The following is a 17,320-nucleotide window of genomic DNA, read 5'->3' as shown; positions in this document are numbered from 1 at the left end:
TTGCATATGAAAATTTTGAAATGTAAACATTATATATATATATATATATATATATATATATATATATATAATATATATATGAATTTGCATAGTCATTCAGTCAGAATGAGTGTTTGTCAACAAGGAAATTGCGAACTTCCACTAGATACATAAAACAAACATTCTGAACTATGTTATGACAGATATTTGAGAGTTTGATTTGCATGTATAGAATTTTATTCCTGATTTATTAACACATTTTGTATATACAGGAACAAAAGTGGGTATTTGCTTTCTTATACATTCTATTTAGTTATTTGTGTGTGTGTGTTTGTGTGTATATATATATATATATATATATATATATATATATATACACACACACACACACACACATATATATATATATATATATATATATATATATATATATATATATATGTGTGTGTGTGTGTGTGTGTGTGTGTAATTAAAAAAAATACAATAATACTTTGGAAATGCTTCATAAAAATATCTGATAACAAAAATTAAATTTTTTTTTTTTAAATGAAAACAGAAAATTAAAAACCTATAGGCCTAACTGTATCTCAATGATACTAAAATAACACTAAACACTAGATACTAAAAATTTGTCATATTTTTTTTTTTTTTATGTATTACAATTTAAAATAAAAAAATAATAATTCACATTTAAATTTTAAAAAGTTCAAAATTATTTAAAAGTTGTCAAAATAACTCACCTAATGTTACTCTTATAATGAGCTGAAAAACAGGAATCACTGAACAGCCCAGGATTCCCTCTTTAAAGGGATAGTTCACCCAAAAATGAAAAATTTGATGTTTATCTGCTTACCCCCAGCGCATCCAAGATGTAGGTGACTTTGTTTCTTCAGTAGAACACAAATCATGATTTTTAACTCCAACCGTTACCGTCTGTCAGTCAGATAATGTGAGTGAATGGGAACTCGAACAATAAGAGTCAAAAAAACTTGCATAGACAAATCCAAATTAAACCCTGCGGCTCGTGATGACACATTGATGTCCTAAGACACGAAACGATCGGTTTGTACAAGAAACCGAACAGTATTTAAATCATTTTTTACCTCTAATACACCACTATGTCCAACTCCGTTCAGCATTCGCTTAAGCCGGGCACAAATTTAACGACTAGCTAAAACATTCTAAGACTGAGCTCAACATACAGCAATTGTTTCCTGCGACTGAAGCAGATTTATATACTTACACATGGAATTTTAACACCGACTGTAATCGCAGACTGAACGCAACTGACTCTGACTGGACGCGTTTGAGCGCGATCAGTCATAAGTATCAATTTACATTCATAATCGGCCTTACATTCGTTAAGTGTGTGTGCGGCTTTAGTGAGGTCTGATCGTGCTCTGACAACGGCAGTAATGTCTCACGCTTATACTTCAATGAGTGCAAGACATTATTTCCGCTGTTGGACATAGTGGTGTAGAGGTAAAAAATGATATAAATACTGTTCGGTTTCTCACACAAACCGATCGTTTCATGTCTTAGGACATCAATGTGTCGTCACGAGCCGCAGGGTTTAATTTGGATTTGTCTATGCAAGTTTTTTTGACTCTTATTGTTCGAGTTCCCATTCACTCACATTATCTGACTGACAGACGGTAACGGTTGGAGTTAAAAATCATGATTTGTGTTCTACTGAAGAAACAAAGTCACCTACATCTTGGATGCGCTGGGGGTAAGCAGATAAACATCAAATTTTCATTTTTGGGTGAACTATCCCTTTAAGATATAGATTTACAGCTGTGGCATGTATGGTTTCCGAGAAATAAAATAGCAAATTGCCATCTACTGAACTACTGGTTCTCAGGAGAGTATGTGTGAATACAACTAGTGTGTGTGTGTGTGTGTGTGTGTGTGTGTGTGTGTGTGTGTGTGTGTGTGTGTGTGTGTGTGTGTGTGTGTGTGTGTGTGTGTGTGTGTGTGTGTGTGTGTGTGTGTGTGTGTGTGTGTGTGTGTGTGTGTGTGTGAACCCTGAATCTAGGGCACTGATCAATACATGAACATTCCGTTGAGCCTGTATCCGCACCAGATCACATGACAATCAGTTTCTGAATGAATGAGATCATTATTATGACAATGGGGGAAACATCTATCCATCCATCCATCCATCCATCCATCCATCCATCCATCCATCCATCCATCCATCCATCTTCCAAACTACTTGTGGATGTGAGGATGCTTGAGTCTATTCCAGCAAGGAAACAATGGACCAATGGCCAGTCCATTGCAGGGCTGTGCGGGAAACAATCTTCCTAAATTTACATATTATATGTTAGGAGCCATGTAATAAAGCATTAAATCAGACTTATCTTAGTCTTGTAATGCAGTAGAATGCAAGTTTGTACTGCAGATTTGTTCCTTGTTAGTTTTTCCCATACACCAAATCTCTGTTTGAAGAGGAAGTTGTGGCTTCAGAGTGAAACTGCAGTGCTCTCTGCTGGTTTAAAAGCACTCGTTAAGTAAGTGTCAACTACTATTTGCCTTTTGTATATAAAAAAATTTTGTAACTGAAAAAAAAAAAACTATTACTATAATTATAACAATATTAAATCATGTAAAACCAGGCCTAGTTGTCACACATTTTGCATCAAAATGATACTTTACAAAGATTGAATGTAATGTAAATATTATGACATCATCCCCGAATAGCGCACATGAATTAATATGTCACAATGGAAACCCTGGTTTCACATATTTTAAAGGTAAAATCTACTACAGAGACATAACAGACTGATGTTTTTATATAATTTGCATAGTTTATTTAAAGTACAAATAGTGTATCCACAGAACGCAGTGAAATAAAACAAGTTAGAATTGTAAATGAACAGATGACTCTTGTATAAGTTTAAATGTTTGATATCAAAATGAATACTTCCCTATCATAATGTTTAGTATATTATTCTAATATTGTTTGTTATTCATGTAATGTATTATTAGATGAACGGACAAACAGACTACACTAAAAATAAAAGTAAAAATAGAATGTTGGCTAAAAATAGTACAGACAAACAGACAGACCCTGTGACCTGAAAAGGACCAGAAGCAATACAATTCTGTTTGGAGCTGATCGATCACTACACTGAATGAATGATTTTCCCAGTTTAGACTAATGGAGCCACCAACTCTTTTCAGTCCTACGCTTCTAAAACCAATAGAGGAATATCAGAATAGCATACACAAAAATCTCTGTTAATATAATGTGACATTCACTGCCGTTTAAATGTTTGGGGTCAGTGAGATTGTCACCAAGGCTGCATTTATTTGGAAACACCCCCAACCACCCCCCATAATATTACAATTCTATTTTTAATATATTTTATTTTATGTATTATTTTTTTGTTTAATTTATTATGTAATTTATGTGATGGCGAGTCACATGATAATTTAGAAATCCTTCTAATGTGCTGATTTGGTGCTCAAAAACCTTTTAGACAAAAAAAACAAAAACAAACAGTGATTCTGCTTCAAAAGGACAGAATTGATTTTATTTTATTTTTTGTAACATCATACATGTCTTTACTATCACGTTTGATCAATTTAATGCATTCTCTTTTTTATACATAAAAGTATACAGCAGAGTGTCCACTAGGCTGCGTCCATTAGCGTCACTACCACTCACTACTACAAAGTAAGATAAGACCAATATGATGTACTTTCCAAAATTAGTTAATGTATAGCTTGGTGGTGTAAAATCTGCATTTATGTTTTCTGACTATTTTGAGATTATGCAAAAATAACAACAAAGTTGTAGACGCATCTGCTGCTATTCCATGTCAAACCGCATGGTGGCACTGACGGCTGGTCACCATGAACTTCTACGGTACAGTCGAGGAAGAAGATTCCAGTGGATTTGACATTCGTAAGCGTGACTGGAGAGCAACAGCCAAAGACATAGGATGCACAATGCCACAGCAGTCTCCATCGGACCCTGAACGGCCAAGACATGCAGCCTTGGTGTGTTTGGTAACAAACATCACCTAAAAAGACAGAAAAGGATAAATTGATGTAGCCAGGTTATGTGCCGTGTCGCTGAATGTTGTTGGTCTCCACTATAGCATCACTTAATCAGTAGACCTGCTTATGCATCATAATGCATGCTATTTGTCATCTGTCTTTCCATTATAATACCATGTTTCTGGATTTTATTATTAAATGATATATAGTAAATATATATATATAGTATGATATATAGTAAAAAAGTCCTTCAATAATAATATTATAACACTATGTGTATATATATATATATATATATATATATATATATATATATATATATATATATATATATATATATAATTTGTGTATGTAGGGTCCCGTTGGAATTGACTACATCCCCACTGAGGAGGAGAGGAGGGTGTTTAGGGAGTGCAATCAGGAAAGCTTCTGGTACAGATGTGAGTGGATGTCCAGTGTTTTTACCCATTATTATGCTTGTGGTTTTATTGATATAGTAACTGATTTACGTTTCTGTCTACATACGTACAGCTCTCCCTATATCAGCCATCAGCATGGCCTTCACTCAGTTCCTTATTTCTAGAGGTGAGTTTGTTGAGAATCTCACCGAACCTGAACCTTTAAACAATAATGTAAATGCTTTGATTTAATTCTTTTAGGTGTTCTTATGGCCTCTGGCAGATTTGGATCATTGCCCAAAGTAGCTTGTGAGTAAAATTTACTGTCACTGTAACTGAGATGGTTTATCGTTAGACTGAATGTTGAAAAATATGAATGCATTGTATGTGTTAAATATGTGTCAGTTGCTGGTGTTTGTGGGTACCTCGGAGGGAAGATGTCATACATGAAGACATGCCAGGAGAAGTTTAAGAGCTTGGAGAATTCACCACTGGGGGAGGCACTGAGACAGAGACAGCACCACCAAACACCTAAGTAAGTGTTTAATGTTTAATCTAGATGTTGTGAAAGTGTTTAGTTTGTGACATTTTAATAGTTTTTTAATATTTTTTCCAGGTTTCCTCGTGAGCAGGCGGGATTGAGTGATCCAAAGAAAGCTGATTTAGAGCCAGCCTTTCAGCTTGATGATCAGAGGGATTTCACTTACAGTAAACCCATGCATTCAGCAAACCAATATGACAACCAAATTACAGGCAAGTTAAAGTGCCGTCATTTATTTGCATTAAAAACTATTGTAGGTCTTATTACCCTTAAAGCGTTAGTTCACCCAAAAATGAAAATTCTTTCATTAGTTACTCACCTTCATGTCGTTCCAAACCCATAAGACCTTCATTCATCTTCAGAACACAAATTAAGATATTTTTGATGAAATCGGATACTCATACTCAGCAATATCATAACAAATTTCAAGGCCTAGAAAAGTAGTAAAGACATCGTTAAAATAGTCCATGTGACTACAGTGGTCAAACTTAATGTTATGAAGCGGCGAGAATATTTTTTGTGCGCAAAAATAAAACAAAAATAATGACTCTATTCAACAATTTCTTCTCTTCTCTGCCATCCTCCTGTGCTGAACCTGGAAGTGCTGAACTGCGTCTACAACGTAAACAGCATAAGAGACTGACAGGGAAGAGATTGTTGAATAAAGTTGTTTTTTTATTAATATTATTTTTTTAATTTATGAGTGAACTAACACTTTAACATTTGCTGCAGTTCTTATTACTCAGGCTATTATAAAACAGTAGAATAACACCTCAAAATTAAAATAATGCCATTCATGCCATAGAGCAGAGATGGGCAACTTCATTCCTGGAGGGCCACTGTACTGCAAAGTTTAGCTCCAACTCTAATCAAACACATCTGAACCAGATGATCAAGGTCTTCAGGATTACTAGAAAGCTGCTGGACAGTTGCTGCGTTCATGCCATGTCATAATTACTGTAAATTATGTTTTATTAAAGGATTAGTTCACTTCAGAATTAAAATTTCTATAATTTACTCACCTCCATGTCATCCAAGATGTTTATGTCTTTCTGTCTTCAGTCGGAAAGAAATCAAGGTTTTTGAGGAAAACATTCCAGGATTTGACATCGTTGTTTTACCCTTTTTGTAAAGGCCGTTTGACTTAGTCTTTGCACGATTGCTTTGTAAGCACTTGTACTTCCACCTAAGTTCCATGTGATTACATAATGCGTGCCGCTTCGCAGAGCTAGTGCAAGACGAGCATTTGTGGTTAAAAATATTAACTTTTTTTTTTTTTTAGAAAATGACCATTCATTTCACTAGATAAGACTAGTTATGACATGTCGTGAATACACCAAGTGTACCATCAGGGCTGAATTTGCCCATTGCTGCCATAAAGTAAGTGGTATTTAAAACCTTTCCTCAAATCCTGCAGAATCATCTTACATTGAGGAGGATGTCAGAAGTAAGGACAGGGAAAACTATGAAGTCACAATGACTCAGAAACCAGGCGCACTGCCGAAGTCTTCGGCTGATTCCACGGCAGCCAAGAAAGGTGAGACCTGCCAAAATACTATCCAACATCCTAACTATATCTGTCGTGACAAAGTCAATTTTATGTTCTCTAATCTAAAAGTTATGATGTACATGGAGAAAATAGAAGTTACTACTTTTGACATCAGTTAGAGAGAAAATGGGTTACACAGCACATATGTGTAGCGGAGGCCAGCTAGTAGTCGCTGTGCGAGTAAACCTCACTCCTCTGGTCTCGAGATGCTCTAGCGACTGATGCTAGGGGCTGCAGCCTTTAGCCTCCTTGTTAGAGCATCCGACTCCCATGCCGGAGGCCCAGGTTTGAGGCCTGCGCAGAGCGGGGCGAGTAGGATTTGGGTGGGTGGGTGGCTGGCTATGCTCGCCAAAGCCACATTTATTTGATCAAAAATATTGTAAAAACAGTTATATTGTGAAATATTATTACAAATTAAAGTAATAGTTTTTTTTCATATATTTTTAACTGAATGCATTCCTCTGATGACAAAGCTGAAATTTTAGCAGCCATTACTCAATGATCCTTAAGAAATCATATATAATATGCTGAAATCTTGGTCCTCAGAAAACATTTCTTATTATTATTAATGTTGAAAACAGTTGTGCTGCGTAATATTTTTGTGGAAACTGAATACTTTTTTTCATGATTATTTGATGAATAGAAAGTTCAAAAGAACAGCATTTATTTAAAATATATATTTTACTTTATAATTTAATGCGTCCTTGCTGAATAAAAATATTAATTTCTTTCTTTAAAATCTGTACTGACCCTAAAATTATTGTCTGTATTAAATAATAATAGTGGAGTCATAAAAATATAACTTCTTAACACCATTATAAGGCTGCACATGTGCACATGTGGTTTCACTTGTTACTACAATTTTATTTGTACATTTAGAATAAATTTTAGTACAAACGTTTTTGGTGAAAAGTGATTTTTTTGTGTGAAAACTTTCATACACAGATTTCATGCACAAATTTGTGTGTATGCATGCTTAGTGAATGAGACCCGGTGTTTTGTATTTAAAACAAAAACGCTTTTTTACCTACATGAAATGTATATTTATCTTCTTTTTTTTTGTAAACAGGAAAGAAGAATATATATGGAGACACATGGGAGGAGTGAGAGCTGCTTCAGCACACTGTTTCACTGTCTGTAACTGATGTCTCTTACAATATAGATGTCTAACTATATCTGAGAGATGACTGTCATTGTACCTATTTGACTTAAAAACACAACTATTTTTTAAATTGTGCACAACTCACTGCATTATCTAATAGCAGCAACTTTTTGAAATTGTTAGGACACAGTTAGGTTTTTACATGCTCTGAAGAATGTTTTCCCACTCAAAAACTAAAGCAATGGTATTTACGTTTATGTTTATTGATTTATCAGACGCTTTAATCCAAAATGACTTACAAATGAAGAATACAAAAAGCGACCGTATTTTGGGAGAGTTTTTAGCGTTACATGATAGAGGCCATCTACAATACTATGGCATGAATCCCTGATTTTTTTCGCTCATTTCATGACAGTTGGAGGAATCATTCAGTTCAGGAGCACATTTGGTGCAGGGATGAGTTACATGTCATAGTTTAATTCTTGAGATTCATAAATGCCCCAATGGGAAGACTGATCCACAATAATTGTTTAGTTAGGTAATTTAAGTTTGTTAATTTGACTTTTGAATTCAGTATATAGGCATCAAAATATAGGCATCAATTCATAAGAAACAAAAATCAAGTTGGGCATATTTTATTTCTGTACACACATTGTACATAAATACACTGAAATAATTTTTGAAAAATAAAGACGATGTCCCTGGGATTTGGAATGACATCAGACAAGAGATAGGGCATTGTAATTTCAGTATTCACACACACACACACACTTCATAAATTTCAGGTTTTGAGACCTAATAGGACCAGTTGTCTTACTGAGTATTGGGACATAACTGTTTTATTAACCTACAATTGGATACATTTACACAAATATAGTTCACTAAGAAAAAAGGCCTGCATAGGACTTAGTCTTCACACCTGACCCAGGATTGAAACAAAGATGAAAAAACAAACTAAGTGAAAAATATTAAATTTAAAAAAAATGTAGAAATAATGTTTTTTCTGTCCTGGAGAAACTCCAATATTTGTGGGTTCATATTTTAAAATCAGGTATTTTTATTTTGTTTGACTCCCAATAATTTGTTAGAATGAATTGTTTAACTTTTTCAATGACCCAACAAACCTATAAATGTTTTGATTTGTCTCACTTGTGAACAAAATGTCAAACAAAATATCTCAGGGAAAGACAGAAACAATCAGCTCCACACACAAATGAAGAGACAAACATTTGCTGCTCGTCTTTTTAAACCGAGCAAGTAAACAAGGATTAAAAAAAAATAATAATAAAATACTCAAAAGAAAAGAACAGCAAAACAAATCTTATCTGTGCTGCGTCACTACCCATTGGTGCACCTGGACCGCATCAGGTCTGTGACTTCCACTAGACTCAAAAGTCCCGTCAGAGTCTATATGGTGCGTGGCACAGTCAGTGTTTGATTGTCTTTGTATATAGATGATAATTTGTGATAAGGAGAGATGTAGAACTATGTATTGTGCATTGACCGTGTCCATTAGGCTTTCAGCCAACTGAAAATCCGTATTAATCGTTCCTACCATCCATGTTTTTTTAATTAACAGGAAAAGTTTAATTCTACAGTTGCCAATTCCTCAAGCCATTCTTCACTGGTTCGTTCCACAGTGATGGTTGTCGGCAACAGGAAGTCGCTTAGCTAGTGTGCAGACTGTGTGATGTGATTAAGGTGTAGTAGACGTTCCAGTTTGGAGCTACTTTCCGTGGCCTCCTCGCAGGCTCTGTGTAGTCATGTGACAGTAAAGGTCCCTCTGTGTGTATTCATGCACTCGCGAAACCAGATCGGCACAAACGTGTGCCTCAGTTTGTGTGTATGTGGGTTGTAAACAGTGCTTTCTCGGTGAGGAGTGCTGTGAGTGGCTCTCGGACGTGAGGCGAGTCTCTTGCTCAAGAGTGTGGAGGGAAAAGGGACGAGGCCACATGAGAAAACCGTGACAGTACCGGAGAAAGGCACCTCGGGAAGACCACGCCGCAGGGATGAGCTCTGGCCCGTCACTGCTAATCCGGCCGGAAGATGGGAATCTTGGGTAGAAACTCTATTTGGATGACCTTTAAATAGGATGGAGAGAATTGGAGGTGAATTTACACATTTCACTTTTTGGAAATAAGATTTATTCAGTAACACTTTACAATAAGTTTCATTTGTTGACATTCTGTCATTGTCCCGCTAGCGGGACGCTTGACGCTGTTTTTATTTATTGCCTTTATTTCGCATCATATATTTCAGTAATCATCATAAATTAAGTATCAATTGAAAGCGAAATTTGAAATTGATTTGAAATTGGAGTTAAATGGAACTTTAAAGGGTTAGTTCACCCAAAAATGAAAATGATGTCATTAATGACTCACCCTCATGTCGTTCCAAACCCGTAAGACCTCCGTTCATCTTCGGAACACAGTTTAAGATATTTTAGATTTAGTCCGAGAGCTTTCTGTCCCTCCATTGAAAATGTATGTACGGTATACTGTCCATGTCCAGAAAGGTAATAAAAACATCATCAAAGTAGTCCATGTGACATCAGAGGGTCAGTTAGAATTTTTCGAAGCAATCGAAAATACATTTTGGTCCAAAAATAACAAAAACTACGACTTGATTCAGCATTGTATTCTCTTCCAGGTCTGTTGTCAATCCGCGTTCACGACTCCGTTTCTTCTTGTTCTTCTTTCCTGTTTTACGGCGGTTGGCATCCAGCTTATTGGTGCATTACAGCCCCCTTCTGCTCCGCAGTGACGCTGCTGATTTAAGACGCTGCTGATGTAAGATGCTGCTGACGTGTTATCTGGTGCGCCCGAGCTTCGTTTACAGTCTGACGGAGACGCACACTGTATTCAAGCTATTCTACATTGTTTGTATTTTGGTATTGCTATATTTTTTAAAATGATGCGTAAGTGTGCATGTCGCGGATGTCCTAATTGCCAAAAACAACCACGGCGACGGATTCTGGAAGAGAATACAATGCTGAATAAAGTCATAGTTTTTGTTATTTTTGGACCAAAATGTATTTTAGATGCTTCAAAAAATTCTAACTAACCCACTGATGTCACATGGACTACTTTGATGATGTTTTTATTACCTTTCTGGACATGGACAGTATACCGTACATACATTTACAATGGAGGGACTGAAAGGTCTCGGACTAAATCTAAAATATCTTAAACTGTGTTCCGAAGGTGAACGGAGGTCTTATGGGTTTGGAACGAGGGTGAGTCATTAATGACATAATTTTCATTTTTGGGTGAACTTTAAGTGGGCTCCTCCCCCTAGTGGCCACTGTCATGTTTCATATTACAAAATTTATTTTTACTACTTTATAGTCAAAACGTATCTAATCCTGACAAAACACATATCGTCGAAAAGCTTCCATATTTGGTGCCTGTTTTGTGATATTTGGACAAATCAATTAATTTGTTACAGGAGAATGCATCAAAAAATATAAATGGAATGTGGGTGACACCCGGTGGCTTTTTTTGGTACAATGCCTAAACAAAATCTCATGGGAACTTCATTTTTGTGATACCAACTTCAAATTTGGAACACAAATTGGTTAGACATATGGCTTTGATTTTATGTCAATTTTAGAGTAAAAAAAAAATTAAATAACTTTTTAGTACAGTACGATTTACAGTAAATTTAAACTTCTATAACTTTTTCATACTTTCATTTTTTGCTTTCACTTCAGCAACAATCTGAGTGTCTTCTTTAAAACAAGACAAACGTCGATATTTTAAAGGATTCTTGAATTACAATGATTAAAGTTTGCATAGTGCATTTTCACATCTATGCTCAAAAAGGGGGTGGCAGTTAAGGAGTTAATGTATTAACTAATATAAACTAACCATGAGCAATACATTTGTTACTGCATTTGTTAATCTTTGTTAACGTTAGTTAATAAAAATACAGCAATTCATTGTTTGTTCATGTTAGATCACAGTGCATTAAAGGATAAGTCCACTTTTAAATACACTTTTCCTGATAAATTTACTCACCCCCATGTCATCCAAGATTTTCATGTCTTTCTTTCGTCAGTCGAAAAGAAATTAAGGTTTTTGATGAAAACATTCCAGGATTTTTCTCCATAGTGTATTTCAATGGCTACCAACAGATTAAAGGTCCATATTACAGTTTCAGTGCAGCTTCAAGGGCTTTAAACGATACCAGATGAGTAATAAGGGTATTATCTAGCGAAACGATCGGTCATTTTCGAAAAAAATACAACCGTTTATGCTTTATAACAAAATATTTTTTTGAACGTACTTTCCGCTTCCGCATTCTTCATAACGCTTACGCTGAATGTCCTGCCCTTCCCTATTCTACTTACGGAACGAACGCGGCGCCAGTTTCGTTTTTTTCCATAAGTTGAATAGGCATGAACATCTTGGATGACATGGGGGTGAGTAAATTTATCAGGAAAAGTGTATTTAAAAGTGGACTACTCCTTTAACTAATGTTAACAAATACAACTCTTGATTTTAATAATGTATTAGTAAATGTTGAAATTAACATTAAAAGATTAATGAACGCTGTAGAAGTGCAGTTCATTATTAGTTCATGTTAACTAATGTAGTTATAACTAATGAACCTTATTGTAAAGTGTAATCATTTAATCTATTTGCAACAGCTCATATAGTTTTAGGTGTATGTTTGTAGTTAGCTTACATATTCCATCATGTTGTTGGTTTCACACTTCCTTTTGCTGAGTCCTCCAATGCAAACACAGCTAAATGAACAGAGGACACGTAGTAAAATTAGCACCTGACAGGAAAATACAAACTGTAAACAAGCACACGACCTTCTACGTACCTTGTGATACAATCTGCTGTTTTCCCACTCCAACAGCTTCTCTATGGATCTGCGTGTCTGTTGGTAAAAAAGACACTATTCAGCACACGACAAGAGAGCCTGTTATTTATGTCCTATAATGTACATATTGTTATAATATTATTAGTATTTAATATAAATTCTCTTGTTTTAACATTTTAAATTTTAATTTATTCCTGTGATGTCAAAGCTGAATTTTCAGCATCATTACTTAAGTTTTCAGTGTCACATGATCCTTCAGAAAACATTCTAATAAGCTGATTTGCTGCTTAATTAAAATGTAGTTTTATCATTAATGTTGAAAACAGTTGTGCTGCTTAATATTTTTTGTGAAAACAGTGATACATTTTTCCAGGATTCTTTGATGAATGGAAAGTTCAAAAGAACAGCATTTATTTGAAATAGAATATTTTTATTTTAAATTTCTTTTTAAAAAAAAAAAATCTTACTGACCCCGTCTACTCACTTTGTAAATAAAAAAAAATAAATCAAGGAAGTATATGGGGCAATGAATTCTGGGTGTTTAAAAGCAGAGATGTAAAGCTTCCATTAGTTACTGCATTAACTAACAGTGAGCAATACATTTGTTGCAGTTTTTTATCTTTGTTAACTAGTTAGCTGCAAAATTGTCAATACTGAATGTGAAAAATGACACCACATTCCTAACCCATAGATTTCCACTGTAGATTAATTTCTGTAAACCTGATTGCAATTTTACAAACTGAGGAACGGGTTTAACTCATGATCCGTGTTAAGTGACAGCATACCACAAATGCTTTCGATCAAGCTAAGCTTCTTTTAAACCAGGAACATTCCTTGAGGTGACTCTGAACAAACTCACCCTCTTGCTAAGACAGATGACGGGCCACAGACTAAAGCCCAGAGTACAGCAACAGCACAGACAGCCGCACAGCAGCCAGCGCACATTCACCGGGAGAGCCTTCCTCAGACAGCTGTTCACGCGGTTTATGCTGGCTTTGAACTCCTCCGGTGCGACCTGTAAGTGAACAAATGAAGCAGGTAACTAAAAACCTATGTCAGACCTCAAATTGTGTGGCAACACAAGCTTAACAACTACTTACATGGAAAAGAGCAGCTTGAACATTCTTCTAAACATCTCATTTGTGCTCGACAAAAAAATATGGGGGTGAACTATTATTATCATTATTATTATTATTATTATTATTATTATTATTATTATTTACTTCTCACTGGGATTAGAAATGTATAATTTTACATTTAATTGTAGATCCTTGAGATGGAAAAAGCTACTGAAGTAAAGGGGTGGGACAAAATTTCGATAGGGCAATATGTTGTTGTCCTTCTCCATGTGATACAAGAATCGATGCGGTGGCGCCAAATATCAAAATTTTAATTAATAAAATAAGGCGCTCTAAATAGATTTCCCTGCTCCCAGCATTGCTACTTCACGGCACCTCGAGGTGGCGCTCAACACATGAACGAGGGAAACGTAAACAGAAGTTAACTAGCCTTAGAAAAAGATTTTTATCGGGATGGCGGACAGCAGTTTGAGTAAAATAATAGATGCCCAACCACATCTGGACCAATTTCAGCTTTTATACCACTGATGGGACAAACAAAATCGACAAAAAGTACGCAATATGCAAGAACTGCCTGGTAAAAGTAATGTGCAAAGTAGGGCTGCACAACGATTAATCGGGATTAATCATTTGCAAAATAAAAGTCTGTGTTTACGTAATATATGTGTGTGTTCTGTGTATAATAATTATGTATATATAAATACATGCACATAAATTTAAGAAATATATACATGTATAAATAAATATACATATTTATATATATTTTATATTACATATAAATTAAATATTTTATAAATAAATATAATTTTTTTCTTAAATATATACATGTATGTGCATGTATTTATATATATACATAATTATTATACACAGAACACGCACATATATTACGTAAACACAGACTTTTATTTTGCAAACAATTAATCGCGATTAATCGTTGTGCAGCCCTAGTGCAAAGGTTATACCACAAACATGCAGTCACTTGCAACACCATCACCCTAAATCTCATTAAAAATGTTTAATTTACTTCAAATGTTACATTTAATTTACAGACTAAAAAACATTTTGTGCTGTTTTCTAACAGTTTGGACTTGAATAAAGAAAGAAAACCTGCACTTAACCTTTTCATGGGCATTTTGTTTTCATAGTTATCGGTATCGTGAACCATGTATCGTGTATTGTATCGTGAACTACCCTGTGACTCCCACCCCTACTGAAATAACACTTACCTTTCCCGTAAGGGCTGAGGGAAACTCAGACTCAAATTTATTGCTCAGTCCAAACCTATAGGAAAGAAAGAAAATACTATTTAAAATCTTGTGACTTCAGTTTCTCAAACTTGAATGTCCACAAAGGCACAAGTATATTTACTGTAATTTTCTATATTTTTGTAATAGTCTATCTATGTAGTATAATTTTACTAAATCAGGGGTTTTCAAACTGGGGTCCGCATGGAAGTGCTAATGGGTCGGTTGAAACTTGAAAGTTTAGAGAAAAACGGTGTGTACATGTACAAATAATTCAATTTTTTTTTTTTTTTTTTTTTTTTTTTTTTATAGTTTATTTTTATAGCCATATCAGCATCTATGGCTATTTTCATGGTATGAACAACAATTAAAATAAATAAATAAACATAATTAGCACAGTAATAGTAAAAACAACAATTAATAATCAACTTGCATAACTATGACAAACATTATATAAGATTTTTCATTTCAATATTTGATAAAAAACTTAAGATTATTGTACAAATAATTAAAAAAAAAGATTAAAGTGAATCAAATTAAATTTTAAATAAATAGAAAATATATAATATATAGGTTACATTATTAATATTAATTAACTACATGTACTTACTTTATAGTTATGGTTGGGGTTTGGTTTAGGGTTAGTTACTTGTAATTATGCATCACTTACTGTTATTACTATAACAAGTACATGTAGTAATGTGTAACTATGTCACCTTAAAATAAAGTGTTACCAATATATAAACAAGTATGTGATAAATATATACATAAATCCTACAGTACAGTACTATAATGTGTAGAAATGTAATAATGTCACTTAACAGAAACAAAAAAAAGTCCCAAACAATACATTAGCCATTTTAGATTCACAGCATAAACTGGGTCTTTATAAAAACCTTTCACACAAAAGCCTTTTAAGGGTCCCTCACATGTAGAAGGCCAAATTTGGGGTATAAACGGTTTTATGGTTATACTCACTCTTGTGTTATTTCAAACCTCTAAAACTTACTTTTTCTAAGGAACACAAAATAATTGACAGCCTCAGTCACCATTCACTTTCATAGCATGGGGAAAAAAAGATGTATATAATGAGTGAGGCTGTCAGAAAGAAAAGGTTTAGAACAATAAAAGGGTGAGAAAATGATCACATGGCTTTCATTTTTGGGGTGAACTATCCCTTTAAACCTGCAATATATAAGCCCCCCAGACAAAACTCAGTAAGCTGCCTTCTTAGCATTTAGGGGAACTGCATGCGCATCCGAACACTCAAAATATTTTAGGTTGTTAAACTGTTTTGAGACTTGTCATGAACACTACTATTTGTCTTGAGCAGTTGTAATGATTCTTCTCGTGTGTCTGTAAATGAGCACTGAGCTCCTGATGGTATTGGTTTGATCAGTGTAGATTAATATTCTACATATGAATAGATCCAGAGAGCTGCCGGGAGTCTTACACAGTGACGTGTCCGGATCCGCGCACTACCACCGGGTCCGGAGCGTATTTGAGCAGCTGCTCCTCCGCGGCCCTGTCCTCGTCCTCCTCTTCCTCTTCCTCCTCCTCGTAAATCTCATCAAAGTCCTCCATCATCGCCCTCCGCCTCGGCCTCTATGCTTCCCGAGAGAAGCGCCGAGAAAGACAGCGTTTCGCGCACGTTACTCAAATATTGGCAACAACGTAGATCTTACGGCCTTGGTGTGAAACGAAGGTACAGAATTCCGGATCAAAACATCAACATCCGCCGAAAATCTCGTCTGGGTTGATCTCGGGATGCATCGCGAGAGTATGTAAATCACATTCTCACTGCTTGGGGCGTTCTCATGTCAGAATAAATGGGTGTATAAATAATATAATAATCTGGGTGTGACTTCATTCTTTATGACTAGCACAATCATTTGCTTTATTATCTCGAATAAAACACCTATAACTTCTCACTTCCTTCATATTCTAACTAGCACGTTGAAAGGATAACATTTAAAAACGTGATTAAAAATTTTCTCTCGTAGATTGCATTTGATATTTTCAGAGGCACATCACAAGACACAGAAAACACACATATACAGCAAGTTAATATAAAATAATCTGCTACGTTGTTTAATTAAAGAATAAATAATGCCCAGTGTCCTAGTGCTTGCAAATTTGATACGCAATTGTTGTTTACGTACATGAACCATACTATTGTAAAGTGCTTGAATTAATTGGTTGTGGTAATTCTATAGTTGCTGTAATATAACTATAGTAATATAAACAAATTACGTTACCCAATACTGTACTAAATTTTCTTTAATCTATAAGGTATATTATACTACACACTAGTTTACTGCATTAAAAACTATACTACAGTATTTATTAGTTTATCAGTTCACTATAGTTAATATACAGTATGCTGTAGCATTCATTAAGTGTTGTAATGAGATTAATATATACAGTATACTACAATTTACTATAGTATGGTTTAAAAACACTATAGTATTTACTATAAATAACTATAGTATTTTTTTTTTTTTTCACCTGGGATAATGCACCGTTCAAAAGTTTGGGGTAAGTACGATTCTTTTTTTCTTTTTTTTAAAGAAATAAACACTAT

General features: G+C 34.7%; 2 protein-coding genes across 2 annotated transcripts; one reads left to right on the top strand and one right to left on the bottom strand.

Annotated features, from left to right (window-relative positions):
* Positions 1-3,830: 3,830 nt before the first annotated feature.
* LOC125272507 (OCIA domain-containing protein 1) lies at positions 3,831-7,653 on the top strand. The gene is made up of 8 exons (XM_048197375.1): positions 3,831-3,990; positions 4,346-4,430; positions 4,522-4,575; positions 4,650-4,697; positions 4,794-4,923; positions 5,005-5,141; positions 6,347-6,466; positions 7,548-7,653. The coding sequence occupies exons 1-8, from the start codon at positions 3,844-3,846 to the stop codon at positions 7,583-7,585; spliced, it is 759 nt and encodes a 252-aa protein (XP_048053332.1). The 5' UTR covers positions 3,831-3,843; the 3' UTR covers positions 7,586-7,653.
* A 546-nt stretch (positions 7,654-8,199) lies between these two features.
* On the bottom strand, positions 8,200-16,537 carry chic2 (cysteine-rich hydrophobic domain 2). Its single transcript, XM_048197376.1, is given in 7 exon segments — positions 8,200-9,661; positions 12,270-12,311; positions 12,313-12,330; positions 12,414-12,470; positions 13,273-13,428; positions 14,719-14,773; positions 16,190-16,537. Coding segments are annotated over 7 exon segments (513 nt in total). The 5' UTR covers positions 16,324-16,537; the 3' UTR covers positions 8,200-9,610.
* Between the last annotated feature and the right edge of the window lie 783 nt (positions 16,538-17,320).

This window comes from Megalobrama amblycephala, linkage group LG7 (assembly GCF_018812025.1).
Source record: "Megalobrama amblycephala isolate DHTTF-2021 linkage group LG7, ASM1881202v1, whole genome shotgun sequence".
Taxonomy (NCBI): Eukaryota; Metazoa; Chordata; class Actinopteri; order Cypriniformes; family Xenocyprididae; genus Megalobrama; species Megalobrama amblycephala.
This window is presented reverse-complemented; position numbering and strand designations above follow the sequence as displayed.

Excerpts from the sequence above, each read along its gene's own strand:
- LOC125272507 (XM_048197375.1), top strand. The coding sequence starts at position 3,844 with ATGAACTTCTACGGTACAGTCGAGGAAGAAGATTCCAGTGGATTTGAC. Across the intron at positions 4,431-4,521 it reads GGAAAGCTTCTGGTACAGAT|CTCTCCCTATATCAGCCATC; the intron begins GTGAGTGGATGT and ends ACATACGTACAG. Across the intron at positions 6,467-7,547 it reads TTCCACGGCAGCCAAGAAAG|GAAAGAAGAATATATATGGA; the intron begins GTGAGACCTGCC and ends TTTTGTAAACAG.